The sequence below is a fragment of the Stegastes partitus genome, unplaced genomic scaffold (assembly GCF_000690725.1).
Source record: "Stegastes partitus isolate 25-593 unplaced genomic scaffold, Stegastes_partitus-1.0.2 Scaffold566, whole genome shotgun sequence".
NCBI lineage: Eukaryota > Metazoa > Chordata > Actinopteri > Pomacentridae > Stegastes > Stegastes partitus.
The window spans coordinates 231,614-257,212 of NW_007578297.1; the positions used below are offsets into that span (position 1 = coordinate 231,614).

At 39.5% G+C, this 25,599-nt stretch overlaps 2 protein-coding genes across 2 annotated transcripts in view; both read right to left on the reverse strand.

The window, feature by feature from the left end:
• Window positions 1-18,534, reverse strand: part of jmy (junction mediating and regulatory protein, p53 cofactor) — a 33,949-nt gene extending 15,415 nt beyond the window's left edge. Inside the window, exons 1-2 of the mRNA XM_008288577.1 lie at window positions 17,118-18,534; window positions 6,684-6,857 (exon numbers count right to left, since the gene is read on the reverse strand). Coding sequence (XP_008286799.1) covers window positions 6,684-6,857; window positions 17,118-17,957 — 1,014 coding nt within the window. The 5' untranslated portion in view covers window positions 17,958-18,534. The remainder of the gene's footprint in view (window positions 1-6,683; window positions 6,858-17,117) is intronic.
• Window positions 18,535-23,333: 4,799 nt separating this feature from the next.
• The window catches only part of LOC103362269 (betaine--homocysteine S-methyltransferase 1-like), a 7,492-nt gene continuing 5,226 nt past the window's right edge, over window positions 23,334-25,599 (reverse strand). Inside the window, exons 6-7 of the mRNA XM_008288581.1 lie at window positions 24,796-25,158; window positions 23,334-23,876 (exon numbers count right to left, since the gene is read on the reverse strand). Coding sequence (XP_008286803.1) covers window positions 23,696-23,876; window positions 24,796-25,158 — 544 coding nt within the window. The 3' untranslated portion in view covers window positions 23,334-23,695. The remainder of the gene's footprint in view (window positions 23,877-24,795; window positions 25,159-25,599) is intronic.

Here is a 25,599-nt window from a genome sequence, read left to right on the forward strand (position 1 = left end):
GTCTTGCTCATTTGCATCTGTATACCTCCCTCCACAGGTGGTTGCCCATGTAATCTTGCTAAAAACTTCCCCCACTACCTCCACCCAAGCAATGCACTCCCAATGGCCCACTACTCGATGTCGGGGGGTCTCCGTCCGCTGAGATCCGGTCCTGGTCAGCCCTGAACGTCAGCATGGTATAGGAGCTTCATCCTGTTCATCCTCCATGCACCTTTTTGTTTTTATCACCGTTGTGTTTAATTTGAAATTCTTAAGTCTGCACTGATAAATTGGCAACAAATGATCAATTATTCAATGAACATAAATAAATGGAAACTCATTTTTGCAATCAAATATCTATTTAAATATATTTTTTTCTACAAAAAACAGAAAATATCTACTGGAATCGGTGCTACAACTGTAAGATGTTTCTTCTTATCTTTGTTTAATCTCAATACAAACTTAATACAAAATTAAACTGGGAATTTAGAGCTGAAACAATTAGTTCTACAACAGAAAGAGAAAGAGGAGTGGAAGAGGAAGAAGAATTAATTACAAAAATAATCGGAGATAAATTATTTGATTACATGACTTAAGCTTTTAGAATTGTTTTCTGTAAATCACAGTATATTAATTAGAAAAGCTGTGTCGTCTTAATGTAACCAAATCAACCTTCAGGGAGTACACTTACTTTAACCCTGGTCACAGAACTACCTAATTTGCATACTAAACTATGGGATATTTCGAAATTTGTGTAGAATTTGCTTGACAGATGGAGGCACATGCAGCAGGTGTGTCAGGGACCAACATGACAACAGTTGCCATGTAATAATGCAGCTGATGTGAAACAGTAACTGGAGCTCACTGTGGCACAAAACCATCTCAGACACGTTACAATGAAACCACATTTTTAATTCATGGCTGGCCTCTGACCCTGCAGGCAACAGGACACCCTTACTGCACCACCCCAACATGTAATAGGGCCATCCCACAATGCATCACTCACCGAAATACCTCACATTCATTGTTGTTGGTTCATTCAGGACATACATCATTCATCTGTCCATCAGCTCTGTCATTCATTCATTTAGCAAGCTTAGATATTTACAGCGGAGTAGAAACACATCTGAACAGCTGCAATGATTGGTCAATTAACTGATTAACTGAAAAATTGTCATTTTGTGTGCAACTTATCCACATTTCAGATCAATCACAAAAAGAATCAACATACCAATCAATAATAAAGACATATTAGAGTTTGTGAAACTAACCCCATGACCTCACTGTGAATACCTTGAAATAACACAGAAAAAGCACTAGATCATGTACATATTTTTCTGCACATTGCCTCTACTGTTTGGCACCTCTGGTCAACAAGTTTGAGCCTTAATTCCAGTTCATTATAACAGTCTAGCTTGCAGCTCGAACCTCATGGTGGTTTAACAACACTCTCACGCAGCCCATGTGTATTCACACTTGCAGATAAGATCAGCATAGGCTGTTATTCTAGCAAGCAACTGATACCCGACAGCTCTTGTCTTTTTCACCCCACCTTTATGACACCGAATAGAGTGCAAACTGTATGTAAATTAAACTAGTCTGTGTGCTTATTCCTGACACCCTCTCTGTCTCTTTCTTGACAAACGAGAGAATCTCTGTGATCCCCTGACTCATCAGTTTGAGAGAAACCAATTCCCTCTGCCAGTATCAAGGATTCATTTGCATGCAGCTTTGTTTTCAGCCGTTGGATTGCCCTGGGGGGAGCAGGTGGTAGAGATGGAAAACTTTTGCATCATACAGAGTTGAGATTCTCAGTCTGATCCATAAAGCATGTCAGAAACTCGCAGACTAGAAAGTCTTCAGGCAAAACTTCTGTGAGCCAAGGTGAAAACAGCTCAAAAAAGTCTTGGGGATAAGAAAGATGTATATTAAATCTTAGAAAAGACATTTCAGTGTCCATTTGTGAAGTTTAATTGGCAGTGACATTGCAGTGTTGCAGTCTGGCTGACATTATGTGTCATTTCTTATTAGTAAGAAATGGTAAAGCATGCTGGTATTTGTGTATATAAACTGTTAAAACACACTACAATTATCACGATGTAGTTTACACAGTATGCTACAGAATGTAGATTCATTTCATTCAGTGGGGAACACAGCTTTAGACTGTAGTGTAGGCTAAGCCCCTTAAAACACTGGACACTGCAATTCCCATAATGCAACTGAACAGCACATTAAATTAGATCTTCTTAATGCTCGCTGCTTATAAACTCCACACCTTCCATTCGAAACAGAAATCCACACAAAAATTAGCCTGATCTCTGGGAAGGTTTTACATTTTCCACAATTTATCAACCACAGATTTCTTCCACAATTTTTTCTACAGTATCAGCAAGATTCTTAATCTTAGAAGATAAGGCTGGCAATACAGCTTAAAGGATTAGTTCATCTGCATTAATGGACTACACAAATTTCGAAGCAAAAATGCCAAGCATTCACTTGTGATTCCTACACAAATGTCAAGATTTACATTTTTTTTTTTTTAAATTAAACAAATTAAATATTTTTAGTTTTTGGACTTGTACAAATGCAAAACAAGCAATTAGAATATGTCACCTTGGGCTGTGGCAAACTGCCAGGAGCTATTTTAATATTTTGTGACCCTTAATAGTACAAAAAAATGTTCAAAACAATCTGAAGATTTATCAGTTTATCTATATTTTCCTTACTGCCATTATATCCCCAAAAAGATAAAAACAAATGACAAATAAGTCCTTCTCGTTTTAAACATCAGCAGCCTTTAGTCATGAATATATAGTCTCCATTAAGTTTGAAGATAGTTTCAGCCAAGATTAGTCAACAGATGTAAATGCAGCATTTATAGAGGACTTTAACAAGCTGTGGAGGAATCAGCATTTAGTGCACTGATGAGTGCAACAAGCAACTGGATGTATACAAGTGTGTATAAAAAAAACTGACTCAAAATAAACTACAGAGCCCATGTTCACTGTAACATACCACCCAGTGCACCAGTGTGACTCACTGTTTTTTATAGTTTATACACAACAACAGAGCTCTGTGACTTAGAGGAATTCTCAAGCTTTGGCCTCACACACAATACTTTTTATTAGTGGAATCAATTAATTGTAAGTTTTGGTCTTTTATTGTTTTTCTTGTTGACAGTAAGAAAACCTTCATATATAATCTGACTTCTCCTTCAAGAAAAGTGCTACATAGTTTTCGGTGATTCAGTGAATTTTCTTAATTTAGATCAGCACCCGCCCAAGAACCCAAATACCATCATAATACACAGTCATAAACACACCCACACACACACACACACAGTCACTTGTGCTGGTTAGTGACACGATGCTGCATAAGCATGCTGTGCAAAGGAATGTAGTTTAGAGAAGGGAAAGTACTCACAGCACAACAGTGGGTGAATTGCTGTCTTTGAGAGAGAACAACAGACAGATACAGAGACAGAGATCGGAACAGCATGTGTTTAATTAAACAGCACCCAATACTGTGTAACATAATATTAAAGCCTGAAGAGTCCAAACTAACACAGACTTTGATCAAATTCTGCTCATGCCATTTCCCGCTGGTGGATGAGCCTCATATTTTTGCCTCATTCTTTACTACTGGCACACTTCCCTCACTGTCTCACCCAATGGACTGATCTCCAGATGGGGATCTGGCAGCTGATGGAGTTATGTGGAATGGACATAACTGTATGCAGTGGTTACTTGAAGCATAAATGATTTAAATAGATTCTTAAAAAATCTGCTGTCTGCTAAAACATCCACGATATAAAGCCTTGTGTTTATAGCTGTGCTGTGTTTGTTAATGATTCTGCAAAATGAGGATGAGTCTTAATTTACTTCTTACTACAAAGCCCAGGTCTCAAATTGTGAGGATGGAAAGGAAGAAATCTGATGCAAAGGTACTGCCTGAGGTGGCAGGCGAGGTGAAGTTAGTAGGTGTAGCTTGGCTCGCTGACCTGGCCTGCTCACCTACATGCTCAGCAGTTGGATTAGCAGCATCACCTCATGGAGGCAGTTGAGGTCGTAACTAACACAACACACTGAGGTGACACATGTGTGACAACAGGGGTGTCATGGCTTCAGTCGGTTTAGGGTGAGACTTCCTTGGTTTGAATTAGACAGTGCTTTAAACTATTTCTTTATACCATTCTATATCTATGTGACAGATGTTTAACATTTCCTCATCTCCAACATTTATCACAAGGGGTTACAGTCAACCAGAGAAAGTCTTGATCAAGTTAACTAATCAATTGATCCGAGGGAAAAAAATTTTTTTCTGTAGATGAACTAAATGGGCCACAGTACAATGAGGTCCCTCTACCTGCTAACCGCTGCTGATTGTCCGACCAATGAGAAGTTGGTCAGATGAGAGCATATCGACCAACCAATGGACCTAAAGCCTCCCGCCATACCTTGAACACCCTTAGCTCAGGAATTAAACACAAAAGATTCTCCTTCTTACTCTACAGCCTGACTAACAGTCATTGCATTTTTACGGTTTCTTTGTTATCAAAACTGTTGTGTACATTCATGAGTATATGACAAACAGCAACTGCTTTGTGCCAACCAACATCGGTTAAAAACCAGCACTTAAGATGAAGCCCTCTGTTGAAAGGGCTTGTTGTCTCAATTTAGTATGAGGCCCACAATCTCAGACTTTGAAAACCTCTTCAAGAGAGTAAACTACTGAATGTCTATTATATAGGGAGTAATGAAAGAGCAAGAAAGGGAGTGATTTCAGACAAATGCAAAGAGTCAAACTTTGTTTCGTGGTGGAAGCAATTTTCTTCGTTGGCTGTAAATTCTACCATATTGTAACAATTTTGTAATTTGAACAGGCCTTTTAGAAACACCTACGATAATGGAAAGCAGCACATTAAACACCCACAGATAATGATAGCAGCAGTGGGCTAGTACATCAGCAAAGAAAGCAGTGGGCAGTGTTTTATTATATCTTGGTAATATTAATAACTGTAGCCAACTTTAGTAACTTCCTGTCTGGTTTAGGTGGTTGGTTTGGTACTTGTTCAACTCTCTGAATCTCAAAACCCACTGCCAGGTTTAAAAAAAAAAAAAAAACTACGTAGGCTTTACAAAATCATTTGTCAGAGCTAGAAGCAAAAACCAGGGAGTGTTGTTGGATTTTTAACCTTCCAACAGTACATCAACTAATCATGTGTGACTTCCAGTTCCATTGGAAACGTTAATTAAATCTAACCTTTAAAAAAAAAATCACTTTATTTTACTAAATTTGTCAAAAAAGAAAATAAATTGCTAGCTCTAACCAGTTCCTGTGAAAAACTAAAATTTCTCGTTAAGCCATCAGTGATTCTGGTACAACTGACTTTCATTTTACAACAATTAGTAAATAAAAAAATAGTAAAATATCTAGTAGGGCTGGTCCGAATAGCAACTTCTATTCTCCGGATATTCTGTCCAATTAATGACGAATATCCCGAATGTTTGGGGGGGGGGAGCGCGCACGCATAGGCAACATATGGCTACTAAGACCAGTTTAGGTGTTTAGGTCAGCAGTCACAGTACTGTTTTAGTGGCGGTGGAGAGGAGCTGAGCATTCGGACCGACGGGGCAGGAGTGAGCAGGCATTTCTGCCATCAGTGGTCACAGTACTATATCCGCCAACAGCGTCATCAGCGGTCAAATTGCTATCCCGATACCAGCACAGCAAACGAATAGTTGACTATTCGGGTCCAGCCCTAATATCTAGTCACCGTTTTAGTCAACGCTGTGGGCACTAGGAAAAATTTACATGTTGACAGAAGTTTTCTTTTTTCCCCAATTTATGTTAAATTAATTTCCATAGGGGTGCAGGACTTCATATTGCAGCGAAAAATGAGCCCAGTGAGAGTAACATTGTGACAGTAACAGAAAACACACAGAACTTGCAGTTCAGAGGGTTACTGTAACGTGGACTCTCATACTATCAGATGTATATATTTTGATGTTCTATTTTAATGGTATCAAATGCATTTACTTAAAAGTTTCTTGTATGTCACTTCTTCCTGCTGGGCTTTGAAGTGTACAGGACACAAGCGGGACTCTGACCTATTGACCAAACCAGGCATGTGTTTACACTGAATCCAGCTCTGTGAAGGCCGTGAGACAGTAGAGATTAGTCTGCGGATTTACCACTTTTTCAAGCCTCTAATGAAGAAAAGCAACAAAGAGAGTGGAGAACGAGTGTGGAAAACAGAAGAGTGTGCTGAGGCTGCAGAATTACTGAGTGGTTTAGTGGCTGCTGTAATAATACTTATGCTGGTTGTTAAGCTGCTCTGGGCGGGGGAAAAGCCTCTCTGGCTGATCCTCTGCCCTCCACAGACCCTGGATGCAAAGCTAAAGACCGGCTACTACACCATCATCACCACCAGCACCAATACAAACAGCAGCTAATGTTAATGTGGGCTTAGGAGGGGAGGCTCAACAGAAGACATTACCATACAGTGGTTCAAGGGTCGTTTCCCAGCACTACCAAACCACAAAAACAGCACGGTAGCTGGTTGAGAGTTAAGAGGGGCAGTCTGACGTTGGTCAAAGAGTGTTTCAGGACAGACCAGTTAGCCGGCTACAGTGAGAGCTAAACCTACTTATATCAAGCCCTAAAACAGATGGTATTTGTATCTGTGTGCTTGTGTGTATTACCTTAATCTGCTGTCTACGCAACATTGCCAGTTCCCTCATGTCCCTGAAGGGCTGAAGCAGGTAGTGGTAAAGCTGAGTTGTTGCCTCCAGCAGCTCTCCATACGCCTCGTCCTCCTCGGGGTACACCTGCAGCAGCTCCACCATGCTGTCCAAAGCTTTGTGCTTGTCCAACACCTGGGATAAATCAGACAGAATAAAAATATGGAACTGGAGTTTAGCACAGAAACATGGTTCACTTTAATATTAATGTGATTTTTGATTTTTTTAATTCTTTTTTTTTTTTTCAACAAATCCCATGAAAAGGCCAAAATAAAGTCTCAGGCTGTCTCTTAATACTGCTAAGCTTCTCTGACCTCAGCACCAAGCCTTATCATTTCCACTGCAGACCTGAATCTTAAAAATGAGTCACAAATAATAGCTTTGTTTTTAAAAGGGCTTCGTAATTGTATTAAACAGCTGGGCACTGCAGTCAACCAAACAGATGAGCAACTGCTTTGATAAATAGTTCAACTCAGTTTTATTCTTATAACACAAATTCATAACATGTCATCTAAAGGGACTTCCCATAAGAAGGTAAAGCCCTTAAAAACTTTACAACTTTAGACTAAGAACCTCAACAAATCACTCAAGACCACTGGCTCCAGTTTCTTAAAATGTGACTTGATAGTTTTCTAAGTCTTATCAGATTAGAAAGATTAATTCAGAATCTAATCAGCAGATTAATCAGTAATAAAAATAACCATTATTTTATACATAATACCTAACCTGTACTTGTTAAAACCTATTTCAGCTGTGTATACAGTGTTCATGTTAGTGCTAACAGCACCAAGAGGGCAACAGTGTTTGTTTATAGGCACATTTGTATCCTGGTTTTGAGTCTTATTCTGGATATGGCATTTACATGGGGCATGAGAAACCTGTTTTTTCACATCCCTGTTTACATAGTCCTTACAGGATTCTGATACCGTGTGCAGTTGTGTCTTGATTTCTCACCATCTCAGCCACTATGTTTTTAGATAGCAAAGCACGTCCAGAAACCTGCATAAAGTGCTTACATGTCACTGTATACTGGTTTCAGTAAGAGTATTCTAAGTAGCCGAGGATTCTTCAAACCCAGCTTTTTGAAACCAGGATAAATGACAGTACATAAAAACATGGCACATCCAAAAATCCAACCATCACCAGGGTAAATGTTTTCTGGTAGAGATGCACATTATCAGTATCAGCTAATAAAGGCTTTAAAATGAAATATGAGCCATGGCCCAAAATGAATATTTTACAGACCGCTAACATGTTTCAAGCAACAAGTTTATGGCTTAGTTTGAACATGTTAGACAAAAATAAAAATGGCATATTTTATATGTGACTAAATGCTACCCAGTGAATGGCTTTGTTTAAAAAGCGGGCCATTATGTTACAAGTATGCATAATAAATGATAATTCCACTGGAGGAGAGATCTGCAGTTTTCTGCAATTAGCTGGAGAAAATATGTGCTTATATCAGAATCAGCATTCAGGCAAAATGAGTCGGAAAACACTGGCATGTTGGACATTTGCAAAAATCCACCATCATACTCTTAGAGTTTCTAGACAACAGAGTTCGGAGCTACACAGAGAGATGTTTGAAGGATAAATCCATTGTTGGTCTTTTCATGAAAATTGCTGACATTAAGATATACAAACAATATGGCCAGACTCATATGATCTCCTGGGGAAATAGAGGTAAATTTTGATTATTTTGCAAGTTAGCACATTTTGTACATGGTTAGTTGGTTTGTAAAGCAAGTAACAACAAAATGAATAGAAAGATTGTCATTTTTAACTAACTAAAGGCATAAAATAACAAAACAACAAGGAGCATTTAGGCAAGAAATAAAAGTGGCGCAACAACATAGTGTTGTACAAATAATACTTTGCAGTGGAAAAAAAAAAAAAAAAAAAAGCAGAAGGCTAAACGATTCTGGATGAGGAAATGGTTGGGGTGGTGCAGTCAATTTTGTTATCTATAGCTAACGCTAAAAAGTTTTAAGGGTGAGAACATGCGGTAGTGTGATAATCGTAATCATCACGATATTAGTGGAGTGTCCCCGATAAGTCTTCGAGCAGTTCAGGATGTTTCAGACAGGATCTGTAAACACCCCACATAAACAAATAACCTGGGCCGAACATTGATTCAGACCACGATCCCAGACCAGATTGCTCCTCTGATTGTCAGGAGGGCTGAAATGGGTGTTAATCAGCCTGAAACTCCTGCAGTGCTAGCCCTGCTTTAGGGAATATTCAGTTTGCTGGCTCTCTGTCAGGGCTTACTGGAACAGAGTCATCATTAGTAACGCCACCTTTGTTGTTTGTTGTGCGAAACGTCAAAATGTGGGCTGTGAAGAGGACTTACTTTGTAGCAAATTTCATGACAAAATAACCTTTGATATCCTGCTAGAAAACATTGTCACAGTAATTTCAGTATCCACAGAAAACGACCAAGGCTGCAGTGCTAGCATCGCTGATTAAATTGTAAAACTGGATTTCAGTGTGTATTGGGTCTAGTTCTGGATGCTTCATGATTACAGTTAGTTCTAAACAAAAGCTCCTTTAAAGCTCCAAGAAGAAAAACTCCAAGCAAGTATAAAATGTGAGAGAGTCTCCATGTGCACGTGCAAGTGCAGGCACACTAGTGTGTGGTCAGGAATGATACTATAAAATACATTGTTTGAATGTAGTACAAGGAGAATAAATTGGCCCCAACTGTTGCTGATTCATACCATATGTCCAACTATCCACAGACTGTTCATTGTTCCGGAGATAAGCGCCACTAAAACAGCTATTGTTCGCAGAAAATACAATTCATCTCCCAGCTCTCAGAAACCAGCAGCTCTGATTCAAACAGCACAATGCTACTCCTTCACTTCTGCCTCAGATAATATTGAAATGTACCACCACCCGATCGTCATCCAAAGGGGTGAATAAAGTGCTCTTCTCTCTGCAGAGAGCGATAGATATGAATAGAGACTCTTATATTAACTCTGGGCTGCTTTTCCAAAGCCCTCCACGTTGGGAACTGTGGTGGACACTACGCGATTCAGCTCCAACACTGCTCCTACTGTTTACCTTGGCTCTGAGTCTCCCTGGCAACCACTGGCAGACCGAACACCCCCTGTAGTCGCTGGTAGCTAGGAAAACCCCAAGGCTGAATGATCCAACTCCTGTCTGGGTACGAGCTGGGCCAAGCAACTCAAGATTCAAACTCATTTTTAGTTTTCAGATGCAAGTACAGGAGGATATTAGAATAAATCTCAGAGGTCAGACAGTGTAACATTCTCACTTCCTGCTGTATTATTATTTACATAGTCAAATCTATTCATTGGGGATAGTTTCAAAAGTGTAAGAAGCCAGAGAGCTGCTGCGTCTGCATTTCAAAGGCAGCAGAATTACCTGCCCTAATTAGCGGTGAGACAATAGGCTGATTAATCAATTAGTCAATCCACAGACAATGTATGTGCAGCTATTTTGGTAATTGATTAATCTTCTCAGACACAGTTAAGATAAACATTCTCAAGTGTGAGGATCTGTTGCTTCTCTTTGCCAGAAGTGACAGCAAACTGGATCCTGTAGTGCCGCTACACTTCATTTAGATCAGGTTTTAGGTTTAGCTTGAAGACGTTTCGCCTTCATCTAAGAAGCTTCTTCAGTTCTACCAGACTGGTGGCAAGTCCCAGGTGTTTATTCTCACCCCCAATCCACATGACAACCTACAGTTCTCAAGGCTTGTTAACAACCCGAAACTCACATGACTCAAGGTGTGAATGATAATGAAACTGCCTGGGGAGGGATATCAGGACCGGATTATAAGAGGCTGAAAAGTGGTGCTGAAGTCACCAGTTTACAGTCAAAAAGCACCATCCAGCCTTTTCTAATCTATTTTTTTGTGTGTTTTTATTGTTGTCCTGTGACTTGTGGCTTATGGTTTTCAATAGCACAAGTGTAAAAGCAGTAAAAAAAAGTCTGATCTGTTTCACTTATTTACATTAGTGTTGTTGATAAAACATCAACATCATTTTCTGGGGATGCATATAACAATAATTTAATGTTCACTGTCTCACTTATCCAACCTAATGGAAAGTTGTTTGGTTGTTTGCTTAAAAGTGTGAGAACTTGAAAATGTCACTGTTTCAGTCAAATGCCTCAAAAGAACAATCTCCAAGTTTATTGTACTTAGCCTTTGATTGTTTGAAGCCTTTGTAGGGGCGTGATCTGGATTACAATCTGCAATGGAATTTTTCCAAAATGACTTAGATTGTCGTCTTTGTGTTACTTGCAATGTTTTTGATATGAATAGTATATGTTAATAATTCTTTCACTATTGGCTAAGAAATGTATATTACTGCGGTGGTTCGACTCACATGTTCTAAAAGTTGAGAAGTTGATATCACAGATGTCAACTCTTCTCCAACTGGAGAAAGTCACTCATGATCTGAATCATAAATTGAACAAATTTCGATTTTGGAAACCTTCAACTCCGCTGAAATCAATGCAGTTTATCCATGGAAAGCAGTTACCGACTGCTTCTCTGTAACTCCTATTTATTTTCTTTATTTATTCCTGTCCTAATTTTTTCAGTTCTTTACATTGCAGCACTTGCTGGCAGCTAGTTTGGGGAAGGACTTTTCTGGTTTGCATGTCTTTATTAGTTATTTACAAGTGTTTGTCTTAAAACCTGTTGAGAATCAATAAAAAATATGAAAAGAACACAGGTTTTCATATGCTAAGTTTAGCTGTTAAGTCTACAGAAAGCCGTCCAGTGTTCACTGAGAACATAATTACAGGACATTCCTGGTGATATGAGCTATAGTGCAGCCGCTCCAGGCCTATCATCAGGACCAACTCTTGACGGTGCTAAATCTGCTCGGTCTTGCTGAACTAGTTTTCCCTCTGCCTTTTAATTGAGATATCAGGCAGGAAGAACACGCCTTGACTGTGATCTGAGAGGACACTCCGTTTAACAGCACTTTTCAAAGTGGATTCTATTCAGTAGCTGTAAAACGAGTCTACCACCCATGATTCAACACAACTACCACGAAATCCTTTAGACAATGTGGGTTGTCTTGTTCTTTTCAGGGTTCACTTCATTTCAAATCTCTAAAATTTCACTTGACTAGTAAGACAAACATATTTACAGCAAGTATATTGACAATCGATTATTAACTTAAGTTAAGTTTCAAGCAATAAAAAGAATCTAAACATATGCAAGTTCTAGTTTTTCAGCTGCTATGATCTGCTGCTAGCTAGCTGTCTTATATTGACAGCAAACTGAATATTTGGACTTTTGGTCCAATCCAAACATTCATCAATTAATCAAGAAAATAACATGTTTAATTGATAATAAAAAAATGTAATACACATACGTTTTGGTGCATCTTAATAGATCTGACTATAACAAATTCTACAAATACCCAGTCATGCTAACATGAATCATGTAATGTAAACAAAGTGTCCCACTAAGCGACCGTATAGCAGACTAATCCCACAGCTGTATCTGTGGCGAATATGAAAACTCACCATGACAGGCAAACTGTGGGCACATACACAACATACAGCAGTCAAACTGAGCACACAACGTGTGAGGCCTTAGAAGTCACTCTCATGGAGGAACGAGAGAAAATCAATTCATTTTATATATTTATGCCAGACTTTCAGTCTCCTGAGAGCAGCTTTTATCTGTGTGGTTTCACTGACACATGGCTGAATCAAACTGACAGATACTGGATGTTGTGCTCAAGTTTTCTGTAATCAGGAAAAGCTTGTATGATAGTGTGAATCCTATTGTCAGACGTTCTTAAGAATGTAAAAAGGCACCAATGCCAAGCATGTATGTCTCATGCAATAACTGATGTTACACATGGACATTGTCATCTATGTTCGAGATCCTACAAGTGTTTGGTGACAGCTGGAAGTTGCTCTGTGTGTGCTCAGGTTTACATTAAGTATTGTTTTTTTTTTCTACCCTGGACATACAACAATGCACATTCTTCCATTCTGGAAAATAGGTCCTTCCTACCCTGCTGTTGAGTTTCCTTCATTTTTTTCTTTGTTGCAAGTTTTTATTTACCCCACCGAAGTGTCTAAGAATAGAGGTATGCTGTACAGAAGGTAACCTCCATGGAAGCAAATATGGAATATTGGGACTTTTAAGTAAAACTGACTCGACACCATCTCATAGACAAAGTCACCAACTTAGTGGTAAACACAGAGGAATATGAGGCCACGTTTTTGTGCTTTAAATCTATTGATGTTCTTCTGCCATCCCAGAAACCATTGTTTCTTGTAAATAAACAGCCCATTATCCATTTTTGTAAAAATGTATAGAGCATAAGAACACAAGTCCATGTACACTAGAAGTGAAATGATCAGTTACCTAAATGACCTGTTTAACTGTAAAATAATTTGCAACAGTTTTGATAACAGTTAACATACTATTTTTTTAAAATGTAAAAAAAATTCTGTTTCCAGCTTCTCAAATGCAAATATCTGCTGGTTTTCTTGGTCCTCTATTACTATGTGAGTTTGGGGAAATTTCAGGGCTTGCCAGTATTTCATATAACAAATGATTATTGAAAAAAATAATCATTGGATTAATTTATGATGAAAATACTTAGATATAGTCCTAATATGCATTTGCAGGCTTCACATTGCAGGTTTATGTTGTTGTATTTAATATGAAACACTGTAATGTGAAGGCTGAAGCCTGTTTTTATCATGCTTTTGAAGTTTATCCTCACTGCAATACAAATTTAGTTAATGTTTCATCAGCTGTTAGTCGCTGAACATTACCCTCACCCGAGAACAGCAACAAAAAGCCCAGCAAAGCCATTCAAATGTAACTATTAGCTTGAAACGTGTCAGGTTTACTGTAGACAAGCTGTTAGCCTCATTTTGTTCAACAACAGGGTGCAGATAAGGAAAACATGGAAAAGCGGCTGTAGTCAATGATTGACAGATGCATGCTCTACAACCCTTCAATTATTACCACTAATCAATCCTTCTGCATATTTGGCCCAGTTATCTTTGAGAAAGAGGTTTGGAGGTTGAGGCTGTATCTCGTGTTTAGTTGTGATAAGGACACAACAGCACAACACTGATTCTCAATTTGCGGCGACTCTGCACAAACCAAAACAAGCAGGAGAGGTTATTCACTGATGATGAAATGTCATAAAGGTAAATTCCAATTGTTCTTTAATGCAGGGAAAACACTGTCTCTTTCTCTACTTATCTCAACACACCATTAAACCTATACTAGAGCATTTAAGGTTAGGACCAAGCCACCACTCTGTTTATTATACTGCCTACAGTCAAGGTTTACTAAGAATAGACTTAGTCACCAGGACTATGGAAACACATGCAATCCAATATAATAGAGTAAATATCCCCTCTGTTGTTGTTGATACTGTCTCAAAGTAGTGATATAACTTTGGAGGCTGTAGCTTTGAGTTAGATTGCATATATGATCTTCTTCTATGTATCCAAGAAGCAGAATCTAAGAAGCGTATTTCACACACAACTGCATGTCCTAAGATATGAAAACATCTTCAGTTAATCTGAAGATATTTTTTTCGAAAATAACAATTTTTTAAAAAGTCAGAAAATAGTAAAAACAGCCCATATCCATTTTGTCGGATTCAAACGGTGACTGTTTTGTTCTCAGTGGTCCACAACCAAACAATGTTCAATTTACAATGATATAAAAACTGCCTCAAATCTATCATTTGAGAAACTGGAACTAGGAAATATATGCCATTTGTTGTTTTAAAATGATGTTGTGTAGTGAGTCCCTGTTTCATTCACCTTGTAGATATGGGTGACATGATAAGCTTGGAAAACAGCTTTGTGTTTTAGTGGTACATGTCAAAGTAACATCCACGTGAACGCCAGAAACCAAGGTTTTCCAGCAGAACACTGCACTGTAACGAGACGATCAATGTCATTCACTTCAGTTGTCAGTGGGTTTTCTTTTTAGTTGTGGCTGATAAGTGTAAAGGAAACAGCAACTCAGCAAAATATACAGAAAGGTAGAAAGGTCAGTCCAGAGTCACGCAGAGAAGAAGCAGCTACGCCAAAACGTAAACACTAATGTAAACAATGCTGGGCTGATAAATCGGTTTTGCAAATGAGGAAGGAAATTCATTAATCACATTTGTTAGACCTCAAAGTCACGCAGAATAACTTCTGGTGGGTACGACTGAATGTAAACAGAATGTCTGCTTTAGTAAAAAAAAAAAAAATTAGTCATCTTTAAATGACTAATTGTCATGATTCATGTTCTGTTGACAAAAAAAGAAAACATATTATAAAAATGACATTAGCGTCTTAAAAAATATACAAGAAACAAATATATAAAATAACTAACCAATCAAATAACTGATTAAGTAATTCAGCTCATCTACAGTCCATCTTTTAGGCCATTTTAGGGACACATGACCTGACTTTCCTTATCATCCAAATTTTTACGTATTTTTTTTACTTGCAACAGTTCATAAAGAGAATCTGCAAATCTGTAAAGATGAGATTGTTTTTCTTTAACGCAGACGAAAGTAAACTAAATATATTTGGGTGTTAAACTACTAGTTGGACAAAACAAGACATCTGCGATTGTCAGTCTGGACTGTGAGAAATTATAACAGGCATTTGCAGTATTTTCTGACTTTCTATGGATAAAAAAAATGGTTGATTCATTGAGAATATGATCCTCAGGTTAATAGATACTAAAGGTAAGCGCTGCAGTCCAACTCGATTTTATAAACCAGATCAAGCCTTGTCTATTGAATGTGATGATTAATGCCATGTTAATAAAACCAGGTGCATCAGATTCATCACCGTCTCCTCCAAAGATGTGTGCTAAACAAACGAGACATACTGTCATTAAATTATTTCTTCCTGGTTGGGCCAAGCCCTTAGCCAGCTGTTTTTGAGCTTTTGTGCGTCAATCAGTTGAACAAAGCAACCGAAGAGGTGAAAGATTCTGCCTGAGGCTTTGTCCCCTCTTAAACGTAGAAAGTGTCTATAATCATGATCACACTTTTATTAGGAGTTCACATAAGCGGTGTCGTAGTCGGATTTGCCAAATCCCCCAGTAAATATTTGGCACATGTTACAGACACAATTAAAAATATACCAGCTTCTCACATGCTCCCTGAGCTAAATATACACTTTCAGCTGTCTACGATAACAATTAAACCATCTCAGCAGCTGTGGTGACACATCATTTCTGTAACTCCACCTCTATTTGTTCTCCTATGTAACTCCCTTCAAACCATTCAGCCAACTGGAGTGTGATGTCTAGCCAGACCAGATCATATTACTGGCCTGTGAACATGCAGCAACAGATGGTAGATCACAGGGGGGGACAAAGGAAGAGGAGGAGAATAAGCCGAGCATGGGGCACAATTTTGCGCTGAAAACTACATTCACTAGTCTGCGGTTGCCCTGTGTCTCCAAAAAACAGCCTTCCCATGTAATGTAAGGCCGACATTATAGAGTTTATGTGCTTTTGTACACTCACAACATCAACTACCAAGAGCTTCATAACCTGCACGACATTTAAGTCAGCTTCTGAGTCACAGTTAGGGCTAACTTAACTTACAGCACTAATGACCGATTCAGTTTTTTCCCCCCACATTGTAATTGTTTAAAACTGTCTAAGACATCATGGCTAAACGCTTAGTAATGTCTGAAACTCATTTGTGAAAGCTTTTTTTTTTATTCGTGCAAGTGCAAAACGTTGAGATTTCACGGCTTTTGTTGCATGTAGACCACATTAGACCAGGTCCACATCTAAGACCCCGATATATAATCTAAATTTTTTACATTTCGCAAATGGAATAAAGGTTACACAGACCAGAAACTGTGTTTTAAAGACTCTCCAGCATCTCTGGCATAATCTAGTCCACATTTGACCAGATTATATAGTAGTTTTAGATGTGGAAGCGTTCTAATGTTCTAAAATCTCCTTTTTTTGTCATTTTCATAAATAGAATAAAGGTTTCATCAAGTTGAAACAGTGGTTTAAAGAGTTTTGAACATCTGTAGGAGGATCTAGTACAGATTAGACTCACTTCAATCCAGTAGTTTTAGATCTTGCCCTGGTCTAATGTGACCTATATGCAACATCTGCAGTGAAATCTATTTTTTACACATTTTCATCAATAGAACAAAGCTGTCACAAATTTGAGGGTGAGTTTCAGACAGTATTAAGGATTTACCTAAAACGTCTAACACGTTTCCACATGATTAAAATGCAGGAAAGAAACAAAGAAACGATCGCTGTAGGTTCAGTTTCCCTGAACTTTTCCCTTAAATGCCAAATCACAAGCTGACTTCAGAGTCCTGTATTCTCCTTCGCTTAACAAACATATTCTCTTCAAAACAACAAAAGCAGTTATTCACCTCTTGCATGCGTCTCTTGGCCCTCTCCAGAGCATCCTCGTAGCCCTTCTGCCTCAGCTCACTCAGGCTCTCGTAGTACTCCTCGGTGTCGTCGCTCTCGGAGAAAAGCACCTGTGAGAGGATCTTCCAGCCGCAGGTGTCCAGGGCATGACCCAGGTACACCTGCAGCTGGTAGCACAGGGCCTCCGTCTCCCGCTGAGACACCCCGGGGGCCCCGAAGATCACCGTCCACATGCCGGACTGCTCCTCCGGGAACGAGGGTAAACACGGCTCCAGGTCCGAGTTGACGGCGCACAGCTGGAGGTGGGCAGCCCGCAGGTCCTGGAAAGAGAACAGCCCGGCCCAGCTGAAGTCCTCCCGGCCGCTGCCCTCACCGTCTCCCGGGTCATCCGGAGACAGCAGGACATCCACCGGGTCCAGGATCTCCATTTCAACTATCTTGGGTGTCACAATATCCCAGGACCCCAGAGTGGGACTGACGCACTCAAATGTCTTAGAACCGCCGACTTTCGCAGCCTTCTGAGTATTTGTTGTGGTTTTTCCTTTGGGGACTGAGTGCGGTCTAACTTTACCCGCCTGGCAGACTTCATCTTTCGGCGTCGTGAGGGTACTTTTCGTGTGTTTTTCGGGGGCAGGAAGCCCCGCGGCGGGGCTACAATCGAGGTCCAGAACGGTGCTCCGTCTCTGCACGGTTCTGTTGTGGCAGGTTATGGCGAACTTTCCCTCGATGTCGTTCCAGGCCACGATGAAAACGAATTTGTGTCTCTCTTTTTCGTCGAAGACTCTGGGCCGGACGGACACCCAGCCGGACTCCAGGTTGTCCTCCATGGTGAAAGACATCGCATCCAGCCAGTAAACACGACACGTAGGTTAACGTTAGCCTCGAGGCTAAACGGTGCTGCAAGCTAACAGCCGCTAACAGCAGCTAATAAAAAGTGAGATTTGGCGCAGCAGCGGCGGCGAAAACACCGCGCGGATAAATTTACAAACAAAGACTCTCGTGCGTCGCTAAGCCGCCGCCAGCTGCGAGCGAGCGGCCGAAAACGCAGCAACCGTCGTCGTCCCTCCGAACGGACATGAAGAAGTTCAGGCGGCCGGACTGGCTCGGACACCGCGGGGTGACCGGAGGTTAAAAGTCGGGTTCGTACTGCGGCAGAAACCGTCGGTTGCCATGACACCTGGCCGTTTACCTGGCCGCTGCTCGCGCTCTCACCGTGTGGCTCTTTGTCCGATCTCAGACAATGCCGTCGCGCGACGCGGCTCGGCTCTCGGTGTCACGTGTGAGCTTGTGTTTACAAGCACAAGGTGCGTGCGTGCCTGTCAGATCCGGGGAGGGATTTAACTGCTGCACCGTGCACATGCTGCCTTCAGGTTCCAGCAGGAAAACTGTACGTCCGATGCTTAGAGAAAACGTCCGTACTGTGCTGGTTAACAAAGAGATTCAGCTTCTTGCTTTGTGTTTTGTCCTCTCTGCAGGTATTGACTGCTCTGGAGCGGCACAGGTCTGATCTGCAGCTACTGGTCCAGTGTTCTCTTATTTGCTATCTGTCTGTCTCTCTCTGGGATCCTTTCCTACCCACACCCCAACAGGTCAAGGCAGATGTCTGCTCTTCCTGAGCCTGGTTCTACCGGACGTCTCCTGCTGTCAAAAAGAACATGTTTCTCTCCACTGTAGCCAATACACTTGCTCATAGGGACTCTTTGGATCCCTTGAGATTTCCATGTATAATTTTGTAGAGTCTTAATCTTAATTAATCATCTAAATTGCTCAGGTAATCTGTGAGAGCGCATAATATTGTAGGGCTGTGACCTTAATATGAAAGTCATCTAGATAAATTAGTATTTTATATACACATTGTGGGGTCCTTACTATAGTATTTAAACTTCTCAGGTAAATCTGCGGCACCTTGACTCAGCAGCTGTTGTTTGAAATGTGCAATATGTAATTAACGTTGACTGGACTGTTAGGATTTTAGAATAGAATAGAATAGAATAGAACTTTATTTTTATGTTGCTTTTGCATCTATGCCTTTAATTAGTTTTGTTTTGTGTTGTTTTTTAATCTTACTTGTTGTTATTTTGCCAGTTGGGTATGCTGGTTTTGTGTTGTCTGTCAAAGCACTTTGTAAAGCCTTGTTTTTGAAAGGCTATACATAGATAAACATATTATTATTATTGATATCAAGCAAGAAGCATATTGCTTCCCCATCACAAAAAGAATAAAGAATCAGTATCATGTTGTCACATATAAAGTTTATTTTCATGCAAAATGTTTTTCACATTATAACAAAATGTATTCATGTTACAACAACAACAACAAAAAAAGCATTCATAGTTTTAGATTTCTGGCGTGACACCGGCTGTGTCCCCCTCAGTATTTAGAGCTCACACATTCATCCACCTCAGTTGAAAATAAAAGAAACAGAGATTTTTATTTTTATTTTTTTTAAAGCTGTGTATTTGTTGACTCAGCAGGGATTATAATGAATAAGAAAATTTGCTCTGCAGGAGAGTAAATATTTGAAATCAATACAAAATTCCCGAAAGCCTTATTGAATTACAATCTATTATATTTTAAATTGTGCCTTGGTGCCTGAATTCTTTATCTTCCTGCGGACTGAGAAAAACAAAACCTCCGCCCAAAAACATAACAGCTGGATACCTTCACATTATAACGACACACCAACCTGTCCCGTTATGAAAAGACTTTTCTTGCTATAATGACATACTATTTATTGAATATGACTCATGTGCACAATTTGATCAATTACTTCATGTTGTTACTTCTTGCTGTTATGATATCTACGCATACACAAAGAAGGATTTGAAGATACATTGGGTGGTGTTAAATATTTCATGCTGTGACAAGATAAATAGGATATCGTGACAAAGAGGAAAATGTGTTGTTATAAGTTTGTATGTTGGAATAATGTGAAAATATCTTGTTTAACAATAAACTTTTCAAGTTAGGATGTGAAACACCTCTGCTAACCTAAGGGTAATTTATCTTAAAAAATATAATAATAACAATGACAATAATAATAATTAAAGTTAATAAAAAAAATAATTCTGGTTCTCCCATATCTTTAATCAAATAAAATGTAAGAGACAGAAATGTCTTCATGGGATGTAAGTACTCGTATCCAAGTTGCACCTTTGAAATTGAAGACACATTTTGTTCCCATAAACCCTGAAGGCACCATAACATTCCCTTGTCACTGGGAGCCTATTAAACCAAAACACAGAGACAGAACACTGATACACATAGTTTAGTTTCCTCCTTTAATGATTATAAATAGTCGATATAATATATTTGTTCATTATCCTTCAGTCTCTTTGTGTTTTCTTTATTTCTGTCTGTGTCTCTTGTCTCTGTCGCTCTCTTGCAGACGTGCACGAGGAGCATAAACATCTGCACGTGGGCAAATCCATGACGCAAACACGCACAGGACGTAATGACGGAGGCTGTACGGCAAGTCGATTGGGACCAAAAGTATGCAATCATAAACAAAAGACTCATCTGATGTTGGCATATACGTACCGTTAAATATATACGTCACAGTCCAAATTAAAATCCAGGTAGATCTTAAATCTAGGCGAGCTTAAAATTTTGATTTGGTCTAGACAAGATTGAAATTTTGATTTGGTCTTGGCAGATTTTAAATCTGCCTGGCCAGAACTAAAATTTTGATTTCACTTAAACTAAATTACAATCCTTTTTATATCATAATGAGATGGCAATCTTGCACGGGCAAATTTTAATTTGGACTCTGACATATATATATAGTGAGCTGTGACACAATGCAAGGTGTTCATCTGATTAAATCTCCACACTTCACAATGGTGTGAACCTCACATTCTTTAATGCTGTAACCATCAAAGGTTCACACCAACATTTTCATTCAAAGTCATATGAGGAGGTGTGATACATGATGTCATGTTTAACAGTCACACACGACTGGTACAGATACTACATCATATATATGAATGATGTGAAATTGGTCGAGGTGAAATCAGCCTGTCCAGGGTGTCCCCTGCCTTCGCCCTAAGTCGGCTGGGATAGGCTCCAGCCTCCCACGACCCTAGTGAGGATTAAGCGGTGTATAGATAATGGATGGATGGATGTTTCTATAATGTCTGTGATGCAAAAAAAAAAAAAAAAAGTTTTTTTTAATTCTTTTTTTTTTTTAAATGAAATAATCACATCCACTATAGTACATTTTATACCTTACAGTACAAGTATACTGGCTAAAACTATTCTGTCTCTTTTTAATGTGTTATGTACCAGTTAACTGTTTACATCGGCAGCTACTCTTTATTATTACACAATTCCCTATTAAAAGAAAGCAGAAAAGACAATAGAGAAACAAACAAACAAACACAAAAAACAGGCTGGGACAAAATGAGTCTTAAACCTACTTACCTGTGTTAATAATAAATGCAAATAAAGAGCAAAAGAGGCCAGATTCATCGACAAAGTGTAGCATTAAGAAAGGTAGTTTACAGAGGGAGTTACTCTTAATAATTTTCAATTAAATAGCTTTGTAAAATGTTAAAGCATGAATTTCATAATTACGTTGGAGATGATTAAACAAAGTCTTTCTTAAGCTACAGATAATGAAAGCACTTTATTTATGCTCCCTGACATTATATCCTGATGATATATCTGTAATTTTATAGTTATTATTGTGTTCTTTTTTTTTAAAATTACATTTAAAATGCTTCTATAAATGTAACACTTCTGTTAATGTTTCTGCTTTTACTGATAACAGGCTAGTGACGACTGAAAAGCTTGTCTCCAGTTCAGTTTTGGATCATAAGATTTTTTTAAAAAACTAAGTATAGGAACTCCTAAAATAGAGAAACACTTAATTAGCTCTTTTTTAGACTTTCAAAAAATATGAAAAAAAACAGTGCTTCCTGCTTTCACATTGGGACGAAGAGATTTAAATATAGTTCACTGGGTGAAGGCTGTGCATTATAGCTATTAAAAACCAGTGCCAGCGGGGTAAAGCCACATCCTAATATTTCCACATCACTGGGTCGACACAATACTTCAGCTAAATAAACACAGGAAATCAAAACTCCCTGTAGACCTCAGTGGTTAAAAACACACCCACACAAGGACGTCAAGGTCTCACTGATTGTTCTCTTGTGTGGAAATTAGCTACAGGCTGGTGGCAAATGAGAGGAAAAGCCAACATAAAGTGTTTTAGTAAAGGTGTGGGCCACCAGAGCAGCTTCAGTGCTCCTTGGTAATGATTCTCCAAGTCTCTGAACTCGACTGAACGAACCATTTTACAAAAAAACATTTCCTCATTAGGTGGTTTGATGATGGTGGTGGAGAACACGCTGTCTCACATGTCAGGCCAAAATCTCTCACAAGTGTCGAGATCTGGTGACTGAAGGCCACAGCATATGATTCAACCATCCAGTGACCTTAAATGCCCCGTAGATGGTGTCATTGGAGTTCAGTGTTGTTTCAACCACTCAGAACAACTTTATATTGATTTGCAGTGATGCTTCCATCTGAGGGGATAAGTGAAGCCAAACCATTTCAGAAAATCTACCCCCACATCCCCTCACTGTAGGGCTCCAGCGTTCAGGGTTTTGTTTAAATTGTCACTCATCTGTACATCTGAGTAATAATCTACTAAACTGACTTGACAGTTCACATTTGGCTTTACTTGTTCAACTCAGAAGGGTTTAAAAATACTTTTGTTACATGAGCTTTGCCACATTTGTAGCTTGTAAATTAATCATTTTGTATGATACAATTAATATTTTTCATTAATACACAACTTATCTTACATTGAAACAAATGGTAGATGTTGTCGTACACACACAGAGTGCTGTAGTGAAGGGCTGATACACTTATAAGCACCTCATCAGTTAAATTGTCTGCATGATGTCAAACAGAAACCCGGTTTTAAAAAAAACAAAAAAATACTAAAATTGTTCGTCTTGTCCACTAGATGGCAGCAGATGTGGTCAAACAACTGCTACCATTTGTCTTCTATATATTATGGGGAATTAGATATAAAAAAGAAACACTGTGGGCTGAAATGCTTGCTTTCTGTGTTTTTCCCCACACCAAGGCAAATGCTTAAATATATATATATATACACACATTTAAAAATATATATTATTGTCTGTGTTCTTGGTAAAATCTATTACAAGTCAAAGAAAGAAAGAAAGAAAGAAAACACTTGCCCATTTTGTTCAATAATCAGTTTTATGTTTTTATTTATTGCTACACAAAGCATCAGGCACTTTTGGAGTATTAATGGCACTACTTGGGGGGGTTCACAGCTGCTCCTTTGCCGTCTCAGTCATTTCACAAGGTTTACACATGACAAGCTCACTAAAAAACAAACACTCGTTGCTGGTTAGTTCTGGAAAGCTAATTTGAAAGGTCAGCATCCTTCCACAAGGCGCAAGAAATGGTCCTAAAAAGACAGAAAGAACTTCAGCATTTCGATCTTTTTTGGTACGTAAACGTAAGGGAATGTGTGAGTATGCCTTCTCACACGCCACCCCTGCTTTCTCCTCTTTACAGAGGTCTCGCGGGGGGCAGCTCAGTGGCCTTGGTTGGCCTTGTCAAAGAGAGCCTTGAGCTGGTCCTTGGAGGTGGCCTCCTTCTGTTGCATCAGGTCAGCGTGGCCTTTGGTGACGCCCCAGCCGTCAGGCACGGCCATGGCGGGGCAGTAGGGGCGGCCGGACGCAGGCTTCAGCTTCTCCCAGTAGTCACGACGAGCCCTAAACAGAGGAATAAGTTTAGTTTTTCTTCTTTGACCCTCTGAACCCTGAGAACTGTCTGGGTGTTTTCTGCTCCAGCTCATTTTTTACTGCAATAAAAAAAGTCCTGCAACTCTATGGAAACAGCACAGCTATGGCTAGAAGTACCTTCAAAATGTCTGTTGTGCCATATAACCATAAAAAAAGAGAGCTAAAGTTGAATTTGTGAAGTCTTTTTTGTTTTGTTTCCACACTTGTCTCTTTTTTGCTCTATGTAAACACTGCCTGCAGTTCAGCCAAAAAGTGCCAGAATTTGTCTTGTGACCATTTATCACAGCTGAGCCATTAATAGCTTCACAGTTGTCAGAGAAGAACAACATTAACAGAATCTAGTTATAGTAGAGCAAGGGTGTCCAATCCTGGTCCTCGAGGGCCATAATCCTGCATGTTTTAGATGTTTCTCTCTTCCAACACACCTGATTCAAATAATCAGGATCATTATCAGGCTTCTGCAGAGCTTGATGATGAGCTGATCATTTGAATTGGGTGTGTTGGAAGAGGGAAGCATCTAAAACATGCAGGATTGTGGCCCTCGAGGACCAGGATTGCCAACCCCTGTTGTCGAGGGTTTATTTTTTGGCAAAATTTTCAATAAGATGCATAGAATTGACTGATTTTGATAAAATACCACTTAATAGTTTAGCTTGAGTTCTGCCAAGTTTTTAGACAAACCGGCACATCACAGATAATTAGTCAAAGGACTGTTGAAACTGTAAAAAACATTTAAAAGATGATATAACAGGATATCTCTTTGTCATTAGTGTATTTTTTTTTTTAAGTTAACATGCTTTTCAAACCTGCCAGCAGGTCATTGGGTTCAGACGCAATGACCTCAGACTTGACTTGTTTTGATAAAATGGTGAGAAAGAGGAATACTTACCGAGCTCTGACCCAAGGCTTCGTGTGCATCTCTAGGCCGCTGCCCCAGGTGCCATGCTTCTCAGAGCCTGCAGGCAGAAAACCCCGCTCACGTTGCAGCTCCTCAGCCAGGGCACGAATGTGATACGGTTCAAATCCACAGCAGCCACCGATGTAACGAACGCCAGCGTCGTAAGCGTCCCGGGCGTACTTCTGCATGTCCCATCTGGTCAGGATCCTCGGCTCCAGACCTGTCGGCGGACACACAGGTTTATGTATGATGTTGTGCATTTTCCAGATCAACATGTGGATTAAGACCCTCTGAACTCCAAAACCAACCAGCCATTTATCAGAGTCAGGAACTGTAAAAACTGAAAAGAATCCACTGAAAACTAAACTATTTGCACCAGATTCTGTAAAAAATGAAAACTTCTGCACTCTGTATGACATAACAGAGATGGTATTCATAACTCAACTGCAGTCAACAGTTACAAGAATAAAGTTCAGCAGCTTTTTGGCTGAAGTGCAGGCTGCGTTTCCACAGACCAGAGAGAAGACAAAATGTTAACCAATTGAAAACATAAGGAGTAAAGCAACTATAGTATGTAGAGTCATTTTTGTTTCAGTATCGGTAACACCTTCGGCCATTTAGAATTATGTTGTGTCGGGTTCTCCGGCTTCCTCCCACAGTCCAAAAACATGTTGAGGTTAATTGGTGATTCTAAATTGTCCGTAGGTGTGAATGTGAGTGTGCTTGGTTGTCTGTCTCTAAGTGTAGCCCTGTGATAGACTGGTGACCTGTCCAGGGTGAACCTGCCTTCACCGT